The 25394-nt window shown below is 43.2% G+C and overlaps 1 protein-coding gene across 3 annotated transcripts in view; it reads right to left on the minus strand.

The window, feature by feature from the left end:
- Nucleotides 1–25394, minus strand: part of LOC137258038 (carboxypeptidase B-like) — a 48313-nt gene that overhangs the window by 21495 nt on the left and 1424 nt on the right. Inside the window, exon 1 of one of the 3 annotated variants that reach the window (XM_067795577.1) lies at nt 13608–13771. The exons of 1 other annotated variant lie outside the window; for it this stretch is intronic. Coding sequence is in view for 1 of the 2 variants with exons in the window: in XM_067795575.1 (XP_067651676.1) it covers nt 6844–6869 (26 nt within the window). In the remaining variant the exon portion in view is untranslated. Of the gene's footprint in view, nt 1–6843; nt 6871–13607; nt 13772–25394 lie in introns of those variants that run through there. One more of the 3 variants, XM_067795575.1, reaches the window with a different exon arrangement.

Consider the following 25394-nt stretch of genomic DNA (forward strand, 5'->3'; position numbering starts at 1 on the left):
TCCCTTGTACCCTTGCTCGACCACATCTTGTACGTCAGGATGGGTCCCTTGTACCCCTGCTCTACCACATCTTGTACATCAGGATGGGTCCCTTGTACCCCTGCTCGACCACAACTTGTACATCAGGATGGGTCCCTTGTACCCCTGCTTGACCACATCTTGTACGTCAGGATGGGTCCCTTGTACCCCTGCTCGACCACATCTTGTACATCAGGATGGGTCCCTTGTACCCCTGCTTGACCACGTCTTGTACATCAGGATGGGTCCCTTGTACCCCTGCTTGACCACGTCTTGTACATCAGGATGGGTCCCTTGTACCCCTGCTTGACCACAACTTGTACATCAGGATGGGTCCCTTGTACCCCTGCTCGACCACATCTTGTACGTCAGGATGGGTCCCTTGTACCCCTGCTCGACCGCGTCTTGTACATCAGGATGGGTCCCTTGTACCCCTGCTCGACCACGTCTTGTACATCAGGATGGGTCCCTTGTACCCCTGCTCGACCACATCTTGTACGTCAGGATGGGTCCCTTGTACCCCTGCTTGACCACATCTTGTACGTCAGGATGGGTCCCTTGTACCCCTGCTTGACCACGTCTTGTACATCAGGATGGGTCCCTTGTACCCTTGCTTGACCACGACTTGTACATCAGGATGGGTCCCTTGTACCCCTGCTTGACCACACCTTGTACGTCAGGATGGGTACCTTGTACCCCTGTTCGACCACATCTTGTACGTCAGGATGGGTCCCTTGTACCCCTGCTCGACCACATCTTGTACGTCAGGATGGGTTCCTTGTACCCCTGCTCGACCACATCTTGTACATCAGGATGGGTCCCTTGTACCCCTGCTCGACCACATCTTGTACATCAGGATGGGTCCCTTGTACCCCTGCTTGACCACATCTTGTACGTCAGGATGGGTCCCTTGTACCCCTGCTCGACCACATCTTGTACATCAGGATGGGTCCCTTGTACCCCTGCTTGACCACACCTTGTACGTCAGGATGGGTACCTTGTACCCCTGTTCGACCACATCTTGTACGTCAGGATGGGTCCCTTGTACCCCTGCTCGACCACATCTTGTACATCAGGATGGGTCCCTTGTACCCCTGCTTGACCACACCTTGTACGTCAGGATGGGTACCTTGTACCCCTGTTCGACCACATCTTGTACGTCAGGATGGGTCCCTTGTACCCCTGCTCGACCACATCTTGTACGTCAGGATGGGTTCCTTGTACCCCTGCTCGACCACATCTTGTACATCAGGATGGGTCCCTTGAACCCCTGCTCGACCACAACTTGTACATCAGGATGGGTCCCTTGTACCCCTGCTTGACCACATCTTGTACGTCAGGATGGGTCCCTTGTACCCCTGCTCGACCACATCTTGTACATCAGGATGGGTCCCTTGTACCCCTGCTTGACCACGTCTTGTACATCAGGATGGGTCCCTTGTACCCCTGCTTGACCACGTCTTGTACATCAGGATGGGTCCCTTGTACCCCTGCTTGACCACAACTTGTACATCAGGATGGGTCCCTTGTACCCCTGCTCGACCACATCTTGTACGTCAGGATGGGTCCCTTGTACCCCTGCTCGACCACGTCTTGTACATCAGGATGGGTCCCTTGTACCCCTGCTCGACCACGTCTTGTACATCAGGATGGGTCCCTTGTACCCCTGCTTGACCACGTCTTGTACGTCAGGATGGGACCCTTGTACCCCTGCTTGACCACGTCTTGTACATCAGGATGGGTCCTTTGTACCCCTGTTCGACCACGTCTTGTACGTCAGGATGGGTCCCTTGTACCCCTGCTTGACCACGTCTTGTACGTCAGGATGGGTCCCTTGTACCCCTGTTCGACCACGTCTTGTACATCAGGATGGGTCCCTTGTACCCCTGCTCGACCACATCTTGTACGTCAGGATGGGTCCCTTGTACCCCTGCTTGACCACGTCTTGTACATCAGGATGGGTCCCTTGTACCCTTGCTTGACCACGACTTGTACATCAGGATGGGTCCCTTGTACCCCTGCTCGACCACATCTTGTACGTCAGGATGGGTCCCTTGTACCCCTGCTCGACCACGTCTTGTACATCAGGATGGGTCCCTTGTACCCCTGTTCGACCACATCTTGTACGTCAGGATGTGTCCCTTGTACCCCTGCTCGACCACATCTTGTACGTCAGGATGGGTCCCTTGTACCCCTGCTTGACCACGTCTTGTACATCAGGATGGGTCCCTTGTACCCCTGCTCGACCACATCTTGTACGTCAGGATGGGTCCCTTGTACACCTGCTCTACCACATCTTGTACATCAGGATGGGTCCCTTGTACCCCTGCTTGACCACGTCTTGTACATCAGGATGGGTCCCTTGTACCCCTGCTTGACCACGTCTTGTACGTCAGGATGGGTCCCTTGTACCCCTGCTTGACCACGTCTTGTACGTCAGGATGGGTCCCTTGTACCCCTGTTCGACCACGTCTTGTACGTCAGGATGGGTCCCTTGTACCCCTGCTTGACCACGTCTTGTACATCAGGTGGGTGCCCTGTATCCCTCGGGGATGTGTCTTGACACATGTAGGGTTCCTCATACATGTATTGGCAGTTTTCCGCAGTGCTGTGGTGACATTACTGGCCCGCGAGGTAAAGCTGTAATATGTTTGCAGCATAAATTATATCCACTCACTATCTACCGGTTTTTTCTACAATGTCTATCTCTGATTTCACGTTTAGTAGAGTAGTCTATCCGTCCATTCACTCAGGGTTAACGAACCACTGTTAGGGGACAGATAGATGACCCACAGACCGAGAGATAGAATTGTAAGTCAAACTTTCCGTACTCAGCTTAAGACGATAGACAGTAGATCTGCCCATGTCTCATGTTCAAAGGATCATTATTCCCCATAGATTCGCCCCGCCCAAATATACAGCCTGTCGCGTTTCAGTCCTAGCGAATGTGTGCTGGACTAACAGCACTGACACTGCTAATCTGTGTTGGGCTAACAGTACTGACACTGCTAATCTGTGTTGGGCTAACAGCACTGACACTGCTAATCTGTGTTGGGCTAACAGCACTGATACTGCTAATCTGTGTTGGGCTAACAGTACTGACACTGCTAATCTGTGTTGGGCTAACAGTACTGACACTGCTACAACACGTTGACCTGGGTCGCGAAATTCTAAACATAGTCGAGGAAAACCAGATTACCTGGTCTATACAGGTGAGAACATGCCTCGTTAGTGAATACATCACTTCCACGCCCATCTCTCGCCTGGGGTGAAGAGGAGACAAGGCTGAGAGTTTATAACAGTAGACAATTTGGAACTGTCTGGACAAGTGTCCTAGACAACAGTGGCCCCTGCATTATGGTGTTTAAAATTTGAAATATTAACTTAACTATCGACAATATTATACAAAATATAACTTCTGTCTACATAGACGAAAGAATGCCATGCATGTTCACCAAGGGAGCGATGTAATTACCGACAGAGCTGATTTAGTATATAAGTTTGTCCAGTGTTGCCTAATGAGGCCATCAGGTACGTCGTTGTGTCGGTATCTTCAGAATAATCCCACCAACACACCATGTGAAAGAAGAATTGAACCCAGACCATCTGCATTACAAGCAAACGGTGTTACCATCAAGGGTTTTAGAAAACCAGAATCACAAATACTAAACTATACGTAACAGAGGCACATTTACATGTGAGACAAAGGTTGTGTTTGTCATCGCTGCTGGCAATCTTTTGAATACAATGCTAGTCGCCTGACGTCGTTTCCAACGGTTTCATAAAACGTATTGAGTTCAGGATGCGTAAGCTACGTGTTTGTGAATCGTTATTGTGTCATCTGATATGCGGTTATTAAGCGTCAGTAACTTTAATGACATTTTATGTGTGTTCTTTATGGCTGAACCCACACATCTAATATGAACGGGTTGAGGCGGATCTGAGACGGAGGACTGTATGGTCAGTACGTGTTGGGTGGTCAGTATTTGGTGGTATATCCCTAGTGGTCAGTATTAGGTGGTATATCCCTAGTGGTCAGTATTAGATGGTATATCCCTAGTGGTCAGTATTTGGTGGTATATCCCTAGTGGTCAGTATTTGGTAGAATATCCCTTGAGGGACATGACCTTTTCCTAGACGCGTGGTCAGATTCGTCGGCACATGTGCCGGGAAGCAAATTCTTGAACCTTTACAGGAATGACAGGTTATTGAGCATTTGATCGTGTATCCTACTGAGCGACACCGCTGCTCACCCTGCAAGACGGCTGTCATCAGCGTGCTTCTTCCTGCTGTGCATCTCAGCAGACCATGTTCGATCATGTGAGATCATGAGTGAATGTATCACCATGATTCATACCTGCTGATGTATCACGGACGATACGGTTGTGTCAGGCTGCTCGCTGTGATAACTTAAGGGTTCGAAACTCGCGCTTCGAAACATTCGCTCTGTTCTGTTGATTTATAGGCACCTTCCTGTCGTTTCGCCAGTGTGGAATCCAGCCACATGTCTAATTATGTATGACACAACTGACCTACACACCCGAGGTGCGTCTAGTCAAGACCATATGTAATCATATGTGATCATGTGAGATCACATGTTGGTTGATTAACGTCGCCCTCAGCTCTTTAATCGAGTTGAATCAGAAGATCGACATGCGCAGTTGTGATCCCGTAAATCATGACCTTGTGACGTGTGTCCATATGACTGCATGTGATACTACATGTGGCCATGCCATTCAGAGGTCAGAGTGGTGAATTCACAAAGAAGTCATGTTGAGAAACACGTACACCAACAACAGATCTGAAGTAGTTCGTCGTATTTGGAAGTAGCCCCGCGTCGACTGTTCACCTAGATCTCGCTATGGGGAGACTTGTCCAAATGTCCGCTCGGATAATCGCATCACATGTACTTTTCGCGGCAATGTCTGAGCGTGTGTGATGAAGCGGGAGTACGTGGTGTGCGGACGTGATCCAGTTTTGGAGAGGACGTCGTCACAGTGACACAGTTCCTCATGTAGCATGCACTTGGCCCACTTGAATTTCTCGTTTCCACATTTGTACGGTACTAGGCACATGTCTTCTGGTCTATTTCAAACTAGTATCTGTGAACCTTCATTTTGAAAGGTGTCTAACATCGTTACACTCCGCTGAACACGTTCCCGGAATGTAGGTAACAAGTTATCTTTTTAAGAGTGACGTCACAATCACACCCCTTCGTCAATAACTCGACATAATCTGATTGGACGACAAGTCGCCATGCCATTTGAATCAGGATGAGAACGAGCGAATAAGGTCAAGTTTAAATATGACCCTGGTACAAGTCGAAGGATTTTATTCTGATTACATCCTGAATCCAGACATCCAGAGATACCTTATGGTTTTCATGGTGTGCTGTAATAGTTAAACATCAGGACTAGTCTTGGAGATAATTCTAATTTGAAGGCTAAGCGCATTTCATCAGATCCCCCCACCGCTCAACCCACCGTTACATCGAAGACGAATTTCTCCGCTAACTTGGGGGAACCACATGCAAAATTTATGAAAAATGCTGATAAACACAAATATCGTGCATGTCAAAAGTTTTGGTGTTACGTTTTATTAAGAATTCGTCAATTTTCATTGAATTTCAACATATCTTGGACTCATGACAATAATCGTTTCAACGTTACGAATTCGTTTTTTTCTTCAATATCTCAGTTCATGAGTAAACAGTAACTTTCACGAGTTTGGAATATTATGTAAAATCTAGTTTCGAACAGTATGGATGGACGTCGTTTTCACTTTGATAGGAAGAATCGTATTCTCACGCAGATGGTCAGTTATAGTACAAACTCAGAAATCTAAAAAGAAACAGTCACAAATATGTTGCAAAACAGATTTCAGGTTCGACCGTCCTGTGAAGGTACGTGGCAGTATATACTTCATGGGCAGGAAGGTCGTACACAGTAATAACTCGTCCAACCGATCGCATCACGATGTAAGTTCAATATTTGCTGTACGTATAGAAGTAAATATGTTCTGTCCTTGTTGTAAGAGTGTTGTTGACTGAGCAGAGTTCCCATTCTGTGTCTACACACTGTTTACACATACAATGATTGTGCACTCTGCTGCGGCATACAGGTGACGAGGGTAACATATGGGGCAGTGTATTACTTCTTCACAACCTCAGACGTAAATCGCATGTATACACACTGACATATATTAAACATACTTCTATTACTTTTCTTGCCATCTGACACTTTAATATCTTATCTTACTGTGGCACTGTATGAGAAATGGCACTGTATGAGAAATGGCATTGTATCAGAAATGGGGCCGTTCACGTGAGTCAGTCAGAGGGTCAGTCAGAGAGTCAGTCTGTGAATCAATCAGTAGTTTCTGATGGAAACGGAAATGATTTTGTAACTTATATTTTACCTAGGTTCCAGCAACATGACGTCTAGCTAGGAAACGCCGAAGTGATACAGTGGCGGGCGGCATGGATAGAGTGGTTCGATGTGTTTAACACCACACTCAACAATGTTCTAGCAAAACTGGATACAGAGCTTGAGGCCAGTATGGGAGTCCAGTCCACGGTCAAGGATTGTCCAGCGGTGTTAGGGTGGAGCTGTTCCATGTGAAGTATGGCGTGGTAAACTGTTGTAGCTACCGGAGCAGAACCTCCACAGCGTCACTAGATACAACGTTAACAGTTGTAGCCGCTCGATACAACAAACCACAAATGTTCTCATCGGGAAGGGCATTCAGATGCATGTATATGTGTATATGGAAACATAATATCGGGAAAAACAGTGGTAAAACATTATATAATATATAAAGGCTTACCTTTTCAAGCATCGATTGCCTCCCATACGCACGTGTGTGGTTTCAGATTTAAAGAAGTTTGGTATTGAAAGAAATAGAACGCAGTGTCGAACAAACTGCTTTCAGATTGAAACAATTTTATAAGTTAAGGCTAGTAAATTTCACACAGCTGAAAACCGTGTGCACAAGGAAATACATTTCACTGAAACGAGAACGCAATGTATGTCAGTCGTTATGGTCGTAACATCATGCGGTGCACCTGAAAGTCACTACCATCACGTTCTAATGATTAGAACGTGCACGCTGAATAGAAAATGGGAAATCTGAAACTAATTTAGAGTTAAAACACCAGAGTGGAGTGCCCCCCAGAGCTCGCACTGTTGTGTTCTGTCATCGAAGACAAATGATTAAAGAACAAACATCTTATTTGTGATGCTGTTCTATGAATATTCGTGATGCGCTTGGTATTAAACTGTTCTTTGAGTGTGAACATGGTTTACAAGTAAGATAACCTCATCTTTATCTCCACTCATTGTTGACTGCCGTCATGTCTATATATATTAAAGTCAGAACTCGAGCTATTAATCACCTATATTGTCTTATTCCTACTCCCAATGCCCTACCACGCGGTGCGTATTAAACCAGCCCGTTGTCTTTACACCGAAATATCATACCCTTAAGTCGATATGTCCATGTGAAACCATGTCCTAAAGCGATACGTTTTTACGACAAATCATCAGTGAGGTATCACTGTCATATCTTATATCTTACATAAAGCGCCAAAATAATTAAAATAAATTCACAGTCAGTGTCTCTAAAACACAAGACGTTCTTAAACGTTAAACAGTCTTGGATTTACAAAGTCAGTCAGACCGCTGTGTTTGCATGACAAACTCATTACGTCAAAAATGTATCAACAATGGTAGTAGAATCTCTACAACACTTAGAGTGAGTGAGTGAGTTTAGTTTTACGCTGCACTCAGCAATATTCCACCAATATGGCGTCGGTCAGTAAACAATCTAGCCTGGACCAGACAATCCAGTGATCAGCAGCATGAGCATCGATGTGCGTAATTGGGAACCGATTACATGTGCCAACCAAGTCAGCGAGCCTGACCACCCGATCCCGTTAGTGACTTCTCCCGACAAGCAAAGTCGCCTTTTTATGGCAAGCATGGGTAGCTGAAGCCCTATTCTGTCCTGACCTTCACGGATCCCTGGGTTGCTGGAAGGCCCGTTTACGGGGCACAACACTTAGAATATGTAATGCGAAATATAATATTTGACTTGTTTCCAAACAGTATCATGTATTCAAACTCGCACAACTCGCTCATGATATGATCAGTTCTCCCTGTCCAAGTCATTGACGGACCTCAGCCGCGGAACTGGATGTGTGAGTGAGTGAGTGAGTGAGTGAGTGAGTGAGTGAGTGAGTGAGTGAGTGAGTGAGTGAGTGAGTGAGTGAGTGAGTGAGTGAGTGAGTGAGTGAGTGAGTGAGTGAGTGAGTGAGTGAGCAAGCAGGGTTCAAAGCCGTTTTGATAAGTTTTACGTGTATAAATGAGACCGTGAAAATTCGGGTTAGAATCTTCAGCGACCCATGCTTGTCCTAAGGGGCGACTAACGGGATCGGGTGGTCAGGTTGACTTGGTTGACAACATGTCATCGGTTCCAAATTGCGTAGATAGATGCTCTTTTAGTTGATCACTGGATTGTCTGTTCCAGACTCGATTATTTACAGACCGCCGCCATATAGCTGGAATAGTGATGGGTGCGGCGTAAAACAACAAGCAGACCAAATCATGCATAGATATCAGCTCAGATCGGCTGAGAGCAAACAGTTGACACTGTTGAGGGACAGGAATGCTGCTGAGGGAGAGAATCAGTGTCATACCTTGCCTCGAGCCAAAGATCAACAGACAAAGGTGATACAAACAGACGTCATTCCGAAGAGCAAATTTAAAACTTTCCACCGATGGCTGATCAGGTGGAATAACAACTTCTTAGTTAATTCTACATTAGGCACGGACAAAGGTAACACGATACTGTTAGTGTACGGCTCGGTATTTAACAGTGTTATTTCTCTACTTGTAAATGCCAAATGGTGACCTTGACCTCACAAAAGTATGAAATGTGAAGTGAGTATCAGTATAAAATGATGAATCGTGCGTAAAAAAACCATAACACACACTGTCCATATATCTGAGAAAAAACATATCTCAATTGGTATAAACAAAAAAAGCCCGTCCACAATAAATGGCAGTTCAAAGATGGTGGTAAATATAGTTGCTGTTTGACCGACCTTTTAGGTCCTTAACGATATGATTTATGTTTGTGGGAGATGGTTGAGTGCAACGTCAGTGTTACGTGACTGTGTATTTGTCTAAAAACAAGAAAATATGGCGCAATATGTTTTAGATATATGCAAAAATACACGTGTGCCTAATTGAGTGGCATGCATCCATCAGTTGTATGTCTCGACTTCTTTCAAATGCTTGTATGTGGTGAAATGCGGCCTGAGGTTTGACGTAGTTCTCCTGTGGGTAAACCTCGGAATTCCCTTCGTGATCACCTGACTGCAAGGTCAAGTTCCATATGACGATGTAGGTCTAACTGTTTGATGTTTCGCAATAGTCACGGACCCAGCATCAAACTGGCAAGCGTGTCTTCCACGGTCCATGGAAAGTGATAACAAATGTTGTCCTTATTTCTCATCCTCTGGTCACTTAAGGCGACCTACATTTGCCCCACCGTACTCTCAGTGGTTTGTAAACGCAGAAAACTCTCCTCAACATTTCCCCTTCGGAGGACAACTAGGAAATAAGCGCCATCTAGCAAAGTCAGCCATATGGCGCGTGTATCTCTTCACGAGACCCTGAGCAAGGTTGGTCATATGACGTATGTATCTCTTCACGTGACCCAGAGCAAGGCCGGCCATATGGCGCGTGTATCTCTTCACGTGACCCTGAACAAGGTTGGTCATATGACGTATGTATCTCCTCACGAGACCCTGAGCAAGGTTGGTCATGTGACGTATGTATCTCTTCACGTGACCCTGAGCAAGGCCGGTCACATGACGTATGTATCTCTCCACGTGACTCTGAGCAAGGTTGGTCATATGACGTATGTATCTCTTCACGTGACCCTGAGAAAGGCCGGCCATATGACGTATGTATCTCTTCACGTGACTCTGAGCAAGGCCGGCCATATGAAGTATGTATCTCTTCATGTGACCCTGAGCAAGGCCGGTCACATGACGTATGTATCTCTCCACGTGACTCTGAGCAAGGTTGGTCATATGACGTATGTATCTCTTCACGTGACCCAGAGCAAGGCCGGCCATATGACGTATGTATCTCTTCACGTGACCCTGAGCAAGGCCGGCTGTATGACGTGCGCATCTCTTCACGTCACATAGACGTACGTATGACCCTGAGCAAAGTTGACGATATGACGTGTGTGTCTGTTCACGTGACCATGAGCAAGGCCGGCTATATGACGTGCGTATCTCTTCACGTCACATAGACGTACGTATGACCCTGAGCAAAGTTGCGAAATGACGTATGTGTCTGTTCACGAACGTGACACGGACCCTACCTGGGTGACAGAACAAAGCTCTGTATCAACACCGGAATCCCTGCACTGTCACAATAGATTTCACAGATCACTTGGCATCCGCGAAGCAAGAATCATTTGAGAACGATTACGTACAACCTGTAAAGCCAAGACATAAAAATAAAACACCAACGTGTTATATTTCAACCCTATTTCACATTATCTTGGATCATAAATTACAGCATTGGTGCACTTTTTTCAGAATGAATGGGTTTATGTCACAAGTAACAACTAAAAATATCACTGCATCACGCGAGACCCTCCTTCCTCCTAAAGCTAGTTAAGCGATACATACATTTTTCCCCACTATCGTTCAGCATATATGCATGCAAAGGAATAACGATATGTTACTTGACAGGCAAAAGTTTCAGATATATAAGTAATCTTACTTATTAATTCACACCCAACCACAACCTAAAGCACAAGTACATACAATCACAAGCGCGGTAAAGTTTTTTTAGTGATCCACGAGGACTCATTTCTAAACGCAGAGTTGATGGTGTTATTTCCTTCTATAGAGCAAACACATGCGTGTAATTATCACTACCAAAGACTGTGATTGTTTTAAATACCATAGTGAACCAAAAGCCTCAGGGACCAGCACTATGCCTAACGGTATGTCCCAGATGGCATGCAATCACCACACTTTACCGTCAGTAAGAAGTCAGATCCTACCAGTTCCATTTTACTTGTGACATAGAACCCCTTTATACGTGAGGGGCAGTGGGGTAGACACATGCTTAAAGCGCTGAAGACCCGGGCTCGATTCCCCATTTCTGGTAAGTTTTCGCAGGTGATGTTGATTGAGTCTTTCTAAAGACGGCGTAAAACCATAGTCAGTCACCGTTAACGTGAACGTCAGAATGCACCAGTCCCATGGATGGCTGTGACATAGAACCCATTTCTTTACGGGCAACAACACTACGACACAGAGTGACATTGCGTGCTGTACTATACGCTGCCGTGGAGTCACCGGTTACGTCGTGTACATGAGGGAAGCTGAACGCGCGGTCATCCATACTGACAAAACATCATCTCAGATAGTTCATAACTGTAATGACACTGTCAAAAACGGAACGAAGCCTAAATAAAGACAGCAATGCCACATGTGATTTATCCACTGATGGGGTGTTATAGGACATCTTTCCTCTCACCGGGCAGGAAGAAGAATGGATTAATCAAACGTGATGTATAACTCGCTAAATATTTCAAAATATTTTATGGCAGACATGTTGGGGGGGGGTTTCAAATTTGACGTATTACATTAATCCCTAAACCAGTCCTATGTTGGCGTATAAGATGTGTTCTCGTGGTTTCTCAATGCCTGTCTTGCCCTTAACTTCTTTGAATGGCAATTAGAAGTTGGTGTGGTGAACAACGAGGAGAGTTCTGTGCATCTTCTTTGTTTTCACTATGAGTGACTGTTCTGTATACCTGCTAACACATACTGCACATTGATAAAGACGTTGTTTCTCCATAGAACGCGCACCGTCGATGACTTGACCAGCGTGTGTGTGTGTGTGAGAGAGAGAGAGAGAGAGGGAGAGAGGGAGAGAGAGAGGGTGTCTCGCTCTCTCTCTCTGTGTATGTGTGTGTGTGTGTGTGTGTGTATGTGTGACGGACTCGTGTCATTGTTTGATTTTATTTTAAGTGCAAGCTCCTCGAATTCTCTACATTTCTGTAATGAAAATGGAAACAGATTTCATGGTACATGTTTATTGTGGAATGTATTCTTAAGGGTAGAAGCTGACATGTTATTGAAGGTGAGAAACGTCTGTTTTGAAGTGCAAAATGCCACCTTGTACTGAGAGAAGAAACAGTTCGTGAATCCTTGTGTTGTTGTTGCAGGACAAGGTCATGCTGTTGTCGACAATATTCCAAGTCGTCAGATAGCAGATTACTGGAGCAACAGCAAACTGTCACCACACTATGGATAGGCATATTCATATTGCCAACATGTTGGATACGGTTGGATTGAGTTTGGTGTGGTTGTGCTGCTTTATGCAAGGTTGGCGTGTATTTCTATGGATTTGTTCTACATTCCCAGAGGATGGAGTGCAATGGTGTTGACCAAACTGATTAACATGCGGAAGCCAGGGATATCTGTGATATCTGTGATATCTGTGATATCCGTGGTATGAGTGTCCCAGTGGTAAGACTGGATAGATCACATGCCTTACTTTTACAAATATTAACCACCTTTTTGAAACTTTCTTAAATTCATGCCAACAACTAATATATGCATGTACTGAGTACTGACTGACAGTGAGTGAGTGTTTGGTTGAGTGGGTGAGTGGGTGAGTGAGTGTTTGGGTAAGTGGGTGAGTGAGTGAGCAAGCACGGTTCTACAGCACAATATAACGGGGACGAACGAAAGAACTGAGGTTAACGTGTGCCAGTGTAGAAAATGGAACTCGTACACTGATTTGTTTAGCAATTTACTGGTCTACCTTGCTTTGGCAGTATTCACTCGGTTACATTCCCAGTAGTACATGACGTCAGAGCTACTACTATCACCGTAAAGTTGAAGTGCAACCACTGTGAACGTATATGTGTAGCGTGACCAGTATCGATGTGTGCCGGAAGTGCAACCATTATTAACGAAAATTAATTGTACAACCAGTATCAACGTAAATCCGTTGTGTAACCAGTATTTAATCGGTTGTGCAACCTATTTCATAATTCAGATATACAATCTATAATTATCAAACCGAACTATCCAGGTGAGTATTACAACCAGTCATGTAATATATCTTTAAATATCTTCACGGACAGAAAACACGTGCATGTAAGTGAAACTCATAGACTTTCATTTTGCCTGTGCCTGTGAATAGTAGTACATCTTTTAAAGTTCTTGTAGAGAAACATATAAAGGTTAAGAAAATCAGCTGATGGTTTCCATATGGCCTGGCCGGTGTATAAACCAAAGTTACCTGGGGAAATGTCGGTTGTGCAGCATCGTGATTGAAATGAAAGCTCTTATCTCCACCTCCAACAACTTAAACACTTCACGGCGTAGAAGTTCGTGTATAAATGTCGTTACAAAATAAACATCAGTGCGTTCAGCAGTAAATCACAAGTTCCAATCTGGCATGATTACAAATACTTTAGTTCCAAGACATATAAAGACCTGATCTAAGACATTCCTTATCCACTTAACACTGGTCACTCACCTTGGTCAAGAGCCCGTTGTCCAGCTACTCCGTCCTGGGAGTCTGGTCACCTACAGCCTGTCGAGAAGGAACCGGCTTATCCATCCATCACTGTTCTACACGCCCACTGTATAAAGGCAGCACTAGTATCTCTAGCTCGCTGTGGAATTAACATCGCGCAAAGTAACTCTCGATTTAACAACGGGCATTGGGTCGTGTTCACTATCATCTCGTCAGAACTTAAGATCAAGTTCAAATCACTCGCGATCGGCAATATATCATGGTTTGAACTTTATAGCTGCTTCTCAAATGATCCATACGTGATTATTACAATCTATTTAGAAATTAGCTATATTTCTGTGTACATACTTGCCACATATAATATTTAGTGCTTGGTAAGACGTGAGTCTTTTCTGACAATCTACACGAACGGTTGTTCGTAAAGGACTTGCTTAAGCATACAGTATTGTACATTAATTAAAACACACGACTAGTAGGTTGAAAGGGTGGTCTTGTATCTTCATTGTATACTGCGCAAAACAATGTACATGTTTCAGAATTGGAAAGCTGTGTGGAGCAATATGACGGCAGATTAACAGTAGTCATGTGAGAACAATAAACATGGAGGATATTCAGTATATACAGTGGAATATGACGTACCCGTCACCCAATAACGGGACTTTATGGCGTTCTTCACATCTCAAGATTGAAGATACATCATCTTGCCGTAGACACATTGAATACTCAATTCATTACATGCGTATAAATTTGGTTTAATTAAATTCCAACAATATCAATCCAAGATTAAAGAAATCTAATTGCTCCCAACTGTAAACTTCATTGTTCAGACAGAGATAAAAAAACAGTTCGGTATTTGAAAATACAATAAAAGTCGATACAACACACCAGCACTTAAAATTAAATTCCTGAAACAATCATTTTGGTCTCCGTGTAAATGCAAATTGGAAAACGTCAACGTGTGAAGCACTCATATAACCCTACACATTTTTACACTGTCCGTGAGTTTTACATTTGTAGATCCACTTCACGCGAAGCGGTCTACAATCACGACAGATAAAATTCCCGAATCACAAGCAGGCTTTAAAAAAAAAAGAATTATTCAACTGCTGATCATATCGTTACACTATTTGCACTACCCCAGAAATGTCTATCCCGTCGCAAGCGTAAACTATTCGTAGCTTTCGTTGATTTCCGTAAAGCATTTGATTCTGTCAATCGTTCTAAATTGTGGTATTCTTTACGTAATATTGGTCTGAAAGGTAGAATGTATTCAATTTTAAAAGCAATGTATACTAATGTGAAAGCTTGTGTACGTTGTGATGATGATAAGATTTTGTCGACTGCCCCGTTGGCTTAAGACAAGGGTGTGGTGTGAGTCCAATTCTATCTTCCCTGTTTATCAACGAACTGTACTACGATATTATGGCAAATGGTAAACATGGCATCCAAATGTTTCCAGATCTCTTGAAACTTTTTATTCTTTTATTTGCTGGTGACGTAATTCTTTTATCAGAATCTGTAGTTGGACTACAAACCCAAGTAAATAGTTAGGAACGGAATACCAAAACATGGGATTTATCTGTTAATTTAGATAAAACTGATATTGTTATATTTAGAATAGGTGGCCGGATATCTTCTAAAGAACGGTGGTCTTTTAATGATCAACCTGTAATTGTCTCTGGTCATTACACTTATCTTGGTATTGAGTTTACATCTTCTATGAACTGGAAAACATCTGTTACTGAATTATCACTGAAAGCTAAGAATTTATTGAAAAGCGTTTTATCTGTTTTGTGTAAAATTGTGTTTTGACGCCCAGTATTTACTTTAAAATATTTGATTGTCAAATTCAGCCTATACTTTTGTATGGATCCAAGATTTGGGGATTCCAGAGGTATGAATGTATAGAAAAAATACATCTGATGGCCTGTAAGAAACTTTTAAATGTAGGATCCACCACATCAAATTGTATGGTGCACGGTGAATGAGGGAGGTACCCCCTGAATATAAATGCTCATATTCGATGTATAAAATTCTGTTTTAAGATATTGAGTATTCAAGAACATAGATTACCGAAAAGGCTTATAACATGCTTGTTCATCTGGACAAAATTGTCAAAGTGACGTGGGCATCTCTTGTCTGCACATGTAAGAAATCTCTTGTCTGCACATGGCTATGGTTTTGTATGGTTAAGTCAGTCAGTTGGTGATGACTTATACTCATTCCAAAAATCTATCTATCTATCTATCTATCTATCTATCTATCTATCTATCTATCTATCTATCTATCTATCTATCTATCTATCTATCTATCTATCTATCTATAACGCCTGGAATCCCGACCAAACAATTAGCACGCCTTCTGTTTCATTTTGTTATCATGTAACTTCTCTAACCAGTCGACCCAGGAAGCTCTTTACAAGAATATTAAAGAAGGATGTCTTATTTGCCTTTTCATGTCTCCTCCTGTGACCCAGACAGCCGATGTCCCGGTTTGGGGGAATATTCCAGCGATATCACGACGGGAAACTGCATCAAGAGTTGTACCTGTGACACTAGTCTGTCGTACACACCCTGGAGCAAGCATATCCAAGAAAGCCCACAATGTGGGCAAGTTAGAAAATGCGGCAAGTCTAGATTTCCTCATGTTCAGGAAAATGAAGAAAGGCCCAGGACACAATTTCTTTATATTATCTTTTTTCACTATGAACTTTCTTTCAGTAAAATATGTTCATTTCGGAGACTAGTTGTTAGTCGACTGTGTTGCGGCAGCAGTGATATCTATGGTTATCTGTCAGTCTGTACCATAATAACAATTAGATCTGTGTTTTATCTCCACCACATCAAGAAGATTTGTATCGCGTTTACAGTGGTGTCACTAATATATCAAATTTACAGTATATTTAAACAGTTATACCTTCATGACTTACAGTCTGTCCTTATAATCAATTCTTAAACGAAAACATATTTTCTCCATAACAGTTTTATTTAAAAATATATATATGTATGCATTATGCACAGGGATGAAAAAATTCATAAACATTTGTGGTGTAGGATTGCATAGTATGGTGGGACAAAAGACAGGCACATCCTGTGACATGCCTGAAAACTCAATAGCTCATGTGCAGGGAGAAGTACACATAGTTCCTACGATCTGCCGTGACATAATTATATATAAGTTATATTTGCGATTGCACTATCTCAGCAAAGTACAACGTAAATACATTGTGTTGATACGGGAGATATTCCTTCTTTGAGATCAAACGATATCTACTATCGTTTGGACAGATCTTGTACAATTCCCTGACAATGCCATGACGTTACGAAGTTGATGACGTCACAATGTTATGACATCGCTGTGTTACAAGCCCAATGGTAGTACCCTGTTCAGAGATATACATTTTTCATTGAAAACAAAAGAAGAGTATTTTATGATAAATAGATACGTTTATCAAATCAAATGTGATGGTTTGTCACCACCAGATTCAAACCCTAGATTTCTGAGAATGGGAAAACACGTTCGGTAAAAAATATTATTAAAACACAATCTATTCGAGCGAACCCGCGCGTTTGCCTTGTCATTTCTTCCCGGCTTCCTCGAAGGATGATTTGTGAGTATGTATGAAATTCACTGAAACGTCATGTGAAACATGCTTCAGTGTTGCGTCAGAAGGATTTCATGCCATTGTAACTAAGGCTCCTGTATATTCTTCATGGGCGGACCCATGGAGTTTGAAAGGGAAGGGTTGGTTTCAGGGGTGTTTTTAACGCAAAAAAGAGGAGAGTTCGAATCTCATGAAAGCATTTGTACTTATTTGTTTGACACTTGCTGTGTCTAAAGCAGTCACACTTCACAAAGCTCTGTCCACCACATATAGATGAAATGAAATTTCATGATTTCACAAACTGCAGACTAATCCAGACTCACATGGCGATGGCTGCCAGAGCCCTTGTAGTAAGATGTACACTTGTGTTAGATAAAATCCCCAAGATCCATGTTTTTTCCATGATTTCATCCATGTTTTTAAAATTCCATGGAAAAGGGGGTGTGAAATTTACAGGTTTTCCGGGTCTTTTGGAAACCTGAAAAACACGTGCAGTGTGTTGATTTCCAAGGCGGAAAATGTTAACCTAGAATCAGCGCGTAAACCGAACTAAGTGTGCAAACAACAAGAAAATGTGCTGTTATTTTCAACTGAGTTTTTTAGTTAACTAAATTCACGCATCAATACAACGGTGTCACTGTGGCAGTACTGTGGCAGTACATAACCTATTCAAAGTTAACATAATACAACAGCAGTGATGTGTCTGCGTGGCGGTTTGTACTAGCCCAGCTGGTTTTATGGTGAACCTCAATGAGATACCATAGAATAGTTAAGCATGAATACTAGTACCCTACACAGACACATTATACTGACTCAGTCGACCAGAACGTGTTTCACGCACCCATCACTGCCGAGACAGGGACCAACACGTACCATATTTTAACGTCTTTTGGTTTGGCGCAGCCGGAGATCGAACCCGCGAACTTACGCTCTCTGGGCTGACGCTCTAACCACTACACCACAGAGACTATCAAACAGTAATTCAAGTAATTCAACATGGCACTAGGTTTGACATAATATCGTCACACAAACTGCTGACTTTCATGAGGTCAGACATGTAATAAGATATCAGAGGCAAGAGTTACCTCCCCTTGTGTACATGAAAAAAGGATGCGAGAGAATTCTACGGCAGATGATTCTGGACACTCCCTCGTGTAGCTCTTTCCACACCGTATGTATCAATCTAGTACAGTTCTAAGTATAGAGTGTGTGATTCAGTCCCGCGACAATGCCAGATCGGTTTGGGGACTCATGGTAGCCACAGCAGATACTGAAGACAACGCCCAACGCAGCTTATTGAACCCTTTGTACCTTATACGCGTTAAGAGATCTTGTATATTGTGAGATCCAGAATTACACGTGTTACCACACAGATTAAAAACGTGATAATACACATATGTGTTTCCTTTTCGGAGAGTGTATAATTATTTCATATGTGCCATAATTTCGTTACCTCACCTGTCACCAGCCTAATTACAATAATACATGTGATCTTTCAATGTCTATTTCCCATACACAAGGTCCATGCTCAAAGCTCTAGAACATGGATGGATACTATACATAATTTACAATGAGGTACTTGTATCTCGCTAAAATGCAATGAAAACATGCCTACTGGATAATACATACAGATGCCAGATTCATTAACATAATACAATCGAATGCTATATAGGGACAGCGTGAGAGAGTGGAGTGTATTACATCACTTTGTACATGAGCACACTGCATTCTGTAACACGATGCTTTAACACTGAACACAACATCTTCAAATAGCGTATGCGCTACAGCCACAAATAAACAACAGTAAAAGGTGTAAAGCCTAAGATGCTATATGACTTGTACAAAACGTCAGGTAAGTTAGGGTAATGGACGAATCATGCACTTAGGTATTACGTAAGTTCATATCACAACATGGGCATATTTACAAGCAGGTGTCTAAGATGAATCGTCACTCGTTGTCCACGAGTAATGTATGGTTGACGCCTTTCATGTATCGATGGCACTGAGGTCGATCTACACACGCCATTGTATTATTAGACGTGTGACAGTCCTAAATACATCCTGCTGCTCAAGACATTCTGATGTACTTTCCAAAACATCAGACACGGGAAATCTGGGTGGTCTGGCTCGGACTCGTCACACAATGCATGGACGTAAACAATAAACACAATAAACAACTCACATAATGATTTCTAACTCACTCACTCACTCCCTCACTCACGCAGCTACGCGACCGCACCCACTCAAGCACGTATTCACGTATGCACGCATGCAAGCCCGAACCATCCATCCACTCACTCACCTGCTCACTCAACCCACCCTTACACTCACCCACTTACCCACTCACTCAACCCACTCATACACTGACTCACTAATTCACTCACGAGTCTACTCATAAACTCAAAACTCCTGACACGTACTCTTTCACCCACAAACACCAAATTCCCGCTCACTCACTCACTAGCCCATCCTGTCCTGTTTTTTTTATATAATTTTGAGGTTCATTATATTTTGCTGAGGGGGGGGGGGGGGGGGGGGGGGGGGGGAGGGGTATACTGGCTAATTCCACGTTTGCAAAAATAAATGTAGTTTTCTGTGTGACGGATCACCGCCAATCACATCCTTGTTATCGGTTTGATTTGGAATGTGATATACCGCCGATCTCAAAAGCTGATAATACTGGCAAAGTAAACATTATATTTGGGGAAATTGTCTTCACGTGAAGTGGTACCCACTGTAAATGATGTCCCTGGGCAATGAACTGGTCGATTAAACTATCTGATATCGAGAAATATAGTCGTTTTTACTGCAGCAAGATGCTTTAGTTCTCGCCATTGATAATAATAGATCATATTAACATAAAGCACGCACGATGTGCTCAATAATGATCATTTGTTTGATTTGTACGTCATCGTTAAGAACACAATAATGTGAAATTGATACTTCTGACTTTAAAATGATTTTATCATTGTTATTATTTTAGCACGGTGGGTTCTGACGTCTTTGAGAGGCAACTGGAACTTGGTTCAATAAGGAAGGATGACAGTGTATATTTGCAGTCGTAATCCCCAGTTATACGGTACAAACATCATGCTTTGTGTATATGCTTTTCTATCATCAGTCTTTTCATCTCTTGCTTGATAACGGCGTTAGAACCTGCACCAAAACGTCGCTCTCGCTGTAATAAAGAAGTTCTTGATTTGTATCATAGTTTCTATCTGTGAAACCATTCTTTGTAAACCACCGTAAAACCAGTGGCATGTCTGCTTCTCAACTACACGAAAAAAAACATCAATTTTAAATGATATTTTTCAGTGTTAAATAGCACAGTCCCAGATGATCGGCAGCATGGGCGTGTGTAACGCTGCACTGGAAACGTCACCTGACCACAGATGGCGCCACCAGAATCAATCTCTGCCAGGATGAATATACTCTGTTTAACAGGTATGTTTGATAAGGTGTACCGTAGAGGATTCAACTCCACACCTAACAAGGCAAAAAATGACACGAAAAATCTACGAGCGGTGCTCGGATAGAAAACCAGAAGAGGAGAACACTCATTTCCAACACAGTGCTCAGCCTTGAGCTCCTGACAGCTGCAGATGTCATCTATAGCAACGACATGTCCTACTCCACTCACGATGATCATTGCTCGACTACATTTTACATTCTTCTATTTGATATGCGGCCTTCATAACATGCCGTGGTAATTAATAGGATCATTTCACATGTAAACTGAAACTTGGTATGTACACACGCCTGCACGTTAGTATTCACGTAGTTCAGAATGACGACTAATGGTATCTCAATTAGAATGTTAGAGCTTTCTATAGATGTATATTAGTCGCTATGTACATATACCCACCAAACTCAGCCAGCGTGACTAGTCACAGAGTTAAAACTCAACACACGTGTCTAGTCACTGAGTTAAACCTCAACAAACGTGACTAGTCACTGAGTTAAAACTCAACAAACGTGACTAGTCACTGATTAAACCTCGTCAACGCCACCTAGAAAACCAGGGAATCCTTTCACGAAGCAACCTTTACTGCGGTTAACCTTAACTCCCATTCTTTCACTGCACTAAGGTTACCTTAGTGACTTACGATCACCTTAGTGCTTTGTGAAAGAAGGTCCAGACTCCACGTTAAACATGACAAAACTATTGTGAACGTATCACTCAGAAATGACTTACAATGAATCTGTCCTTCACATGAACCACCACGCACAAGAATATGAAAGCAATGTAACATCGTCATCGCATGCCCAGATAATCCAATGACCCGTGAGACTACCATCTGACATGCGGAAACAAAAGCAGGCTGCTGTGTGCTACATGACAATGACCAGACTCAATACTCACTTCGACAATCAGATAGTGTAACAGACAGGCCTGACGACACCACTCATAACGACGCCCAACTATGAGAAGCAGTCATCCAGGAATACACCAAAAGATGAGCGAAGGCACACGTTGCCACACCAACGACGAGAGTCCTGCACACGTGACCACGCCCAGTGAGGAGTGCCAGACAGACATGACCACGCCCAACGAAAAGTCAGTCACCCGTGACCTCGCCCAACGAGGACAGTAAGACACACGCGAAAGTGCCCAACGAGGAGAGTAAGACACCCATGAAAACGCCCAACAAAGAGATTCAGACACATGTGACCACGCCCAACGAGGACACCCAGGCACACGTTACCACTCCCTAGGAGGAGAGTCTCATATGTGACTGTACCATACTAGTAGGAATACCCCTACCGACAAGGGGTATAAGAGGGTTCTGTATCCTGAACAGCCGAACTCCAGCTCAGTTCCACACTCCAGTCACGATCCATGATCAACCTAACCATGACTGCGATGATGCTACAGACAATCTGTGTAGACAAACGCTTAGTCTCTAATTATAAACAAGTTTGATAGTGACAAATTTAAACTGAAGAGAAGCCCAAGGCGGGCCGGAGATTCAGATTCCTGAACTTGGAACAGACAAAGCATCTGTAAGATCCTTGGGACTGCTGGAAAACTGTGCGAACTCTGCATCCTCTCAATGTCAAGCAATACCAGTACCCAGCCATACCAGTGCCAAGCAGTATCAGTACCCAGCAATATCAGGCAGGACCCAGCCATATCAGCACCCAGCAACACCAGTACCCAGCCATGTCAGTCCCAAGCTATATCAGTACCCAGCAACACCAGTACCCAGCGACACCACTACCAAGCTATATCAATACCCCAAAATATCAGTATTTATTACATGAGTACCCAGTAATATCAGTACCAAGCAACATCAGTACCCAGTCATATCAGTACCCAGCAATATCAGTACCCAGCCATATCAGTACCCAGCAACATCAGTACCCAGCCATATCAGTACCCAGCAACATCAGTACCCAGCCATATCAGTACCCAGCAACATCAGTACCCAGCCATATCAGTACCCAGCAACATCAGTACCCAGCAATATCAGTACCCAGCAACATCAGTACCCAGCAATATCAGTACCCAGCAACATCAGTACCCAGCAACATTATCATTAGTAACATTAACAAACATATAGAATACTTATGCCTCTTGCGGTAGAGGTGTCCTCCGTTGTGATATTGCTGGAGTATTGCTAAAGGCCATCCGTCACTCACTTATGCTTGTAGAAATATGTGTAAGTATCTAACTATATGCCGAGCATACCGCACGCGAGCTGGATCCGAGAAACAGTTACACACTAGAGAAACTGGAGGATAGACGAAAAGGGGAGTACAAAACTACACATCAAGTTGGACAAATGCATCAGTATAAATGTTCCGCATTATTTTAGGTTCGTTGTATAAGCGGTCAAAATTCATTGAGTGTGAGCAAATATCATCTGTCGATTAGTTCGTCAGATCTCGTTTAAGAACAACTGACCATGTGATATATTTACAACTGATGTGTATGAGTTGACCGCGTTGATGTAAATAACTATAACTTTGTTCTTTACATCTGCGTGTCTGCATGTATTTAATCGCCTATCGTGATCTTGTATAACATAAAAAGATTATCTGGCCAATAACGTCATTGTCGTACTAATCCTGTGTATCCGATGTTGCTAAACTCCAACACGACGGACGTCGCCGGAGGCTCTCTGTAGAAGCCATCATCGTCATTACGTGAATACACAGAGATGGTAAAAGTTGGTTCCAACTAGCCTTTCGTCACGACACACATCGGGAAACACACCTCTACAACGCTGCTACGTCGGCCCCACCATTTGCATCCGGCCACTCCTGTCACTACCGGAAGTTCTAAATGATGTCTGGTGTATGGGAGGACCGGCAAAAGTACAGAATTTGCCTATCCAAAATATTGTTTAATAATAGCACCTGTGACAAACTGTCATTCACAGATGCTATGTGTGCACGGCACGTCCATCATTATTCACACATTTCCATCTCTACATTTCGTATGTTGTCAGGGACGCTCCCTGATTTAAAATACAACCCTGAAAACATCCGGAAATGGAATAGAAAGTAGAATCATGTGCACAAGCCAGGTTTAATGACAACGCACGGCTATTTGTGGCAGCCTGGCATCATACATGATTGTATGCCCCCAGGGTGACGTAGCTGACATCACGTTCTCGTTTATCACACGGTATTTCTTAGAAGCATGTATAACGTGTGCATCGCACCCGGCTCGTTTATAAGGAAATATAATGTTCTATATATACCTAGTTGTTTAGCAACCTTATTTTCACCTCTAAGGCATGTGCAGAAGGTTGAAAGGGAAGTGGTACATGAGACGAGATTCATTGTGACGCACATCTTCACCTTGTTCTTTCTTGACGTGGTGTTCTTTGTCGGTTAACACCGAGTTGATACTACTCAAACTGTTCCCACTGTACATGAGTGGAGAAGGGATGGACTCAACAGCGAGTCATACCAGTTCCTCGTACAGGTCTCGTTGTGCAATGATACACAATTAACCGATCACCAAGCCTGACCCACCGATCTCAGAACATCTAGGTTGTTACAGGCCTGTCGACCCACCAGTCTCTTAAATCTAAGAAACATTAAGATAATTCTATGCCCTTCTGTATGTATGCATATATGTATGTGTGTCCGGATGGGTATTACAGTTTAATAATCCGGAGTGTTGTGCGCAAGCTGGTTAGTTGGTTTAAAGCGAGATACATTAGTACTGCTATTCTACTTGTCACCTGTAGGGTAAAATGTTTGTTGTGAGAAAACCTGGTAATTAAAACACAATCTGCAACATAGAAGTTGTTATCCAAAACGTTTGTCAGTTTTGTACTTCTTAGCTTCTATAATGGCACTCAAAGAAACAATCTGGGTCATTACACAGCATTTCCAACCTAACGGATGTGTCTTAATTATCCAGATAACCCTGGTCAAAAGACGCTCTAACAAACATGAGGGGACTACGTCGCGGTTAACGATGAGTTGGCTGTCTTCAGTTGTTTTTTGGAAGCAGCATGAACAAAAGGAGGCCGCAGGCGATGTTGAGTAACGACAGTAACTGTGCCTTTCTGGCGAACACCCTAACAGAACCCTTGATTGTATTTCAGTGAAGGGAAAACTACGTACCATTGTCAAAGTCCTTATTTGATAAGTCAACATTGACAGAACATTGGAATATTCAGTTTAACTTAAACGTATCAGTTTTAAACTTCACAGTAGCTTTGTGAAACCCGCAAACCTTGGATCAGTCGATGTTTACGCTCTGACTTGCGAATTTGTCTGTGTAAACAAGCGTACTAAAACTAGTCATGAATTTAGACACATTCATGCATAAAAGACCCTGCTACAAGATTTAGGCGCGTCAGCGCAACTAGTTTAGAGCCACGAAGGGATGGAATGTGCTGACAGTGTGACACGATTGTTGATGAGGTAGCAGAGCCCGGATGTTGCGAGGAGGTAGGTGCAGTGATTTGGACAAAATACTGACCATTTCGGGAGATCGGAACCACTCAAAATGGTAATACATTCGCGTGGTCTTTATCTCAGTGTGGCTTATTCGATTGGATGATTAGGAGGGACGGTCTTCTCATCAGTTCCTCACGAGAGAACGCGGTAGTCGTCTATGGTGGCCCCGTCCTTAGCTTCTTTGGCTCCAGACACACCAGACTTAGGCAGTCTTCTTCACTTTAACAGTGTTAACCATTCTGATCGGTTAATTTGTA

The sequence above is a fragment of the Haliotis asinina genome, chromosome 12 (genome assembly GCF_037392515.1).
Source record: "Haliotis asinina isolate JCU_RB_2024 chromosome 12, JCU_Hal_asi_v2, whole genome shotgun sequence".
Taxonomy (NCBI): Eukaryota; Metazoa; Mollusca; class Gastropoda; order Lepetellida; family Haliotidae; genus Haliotis; species Haliotis asinina.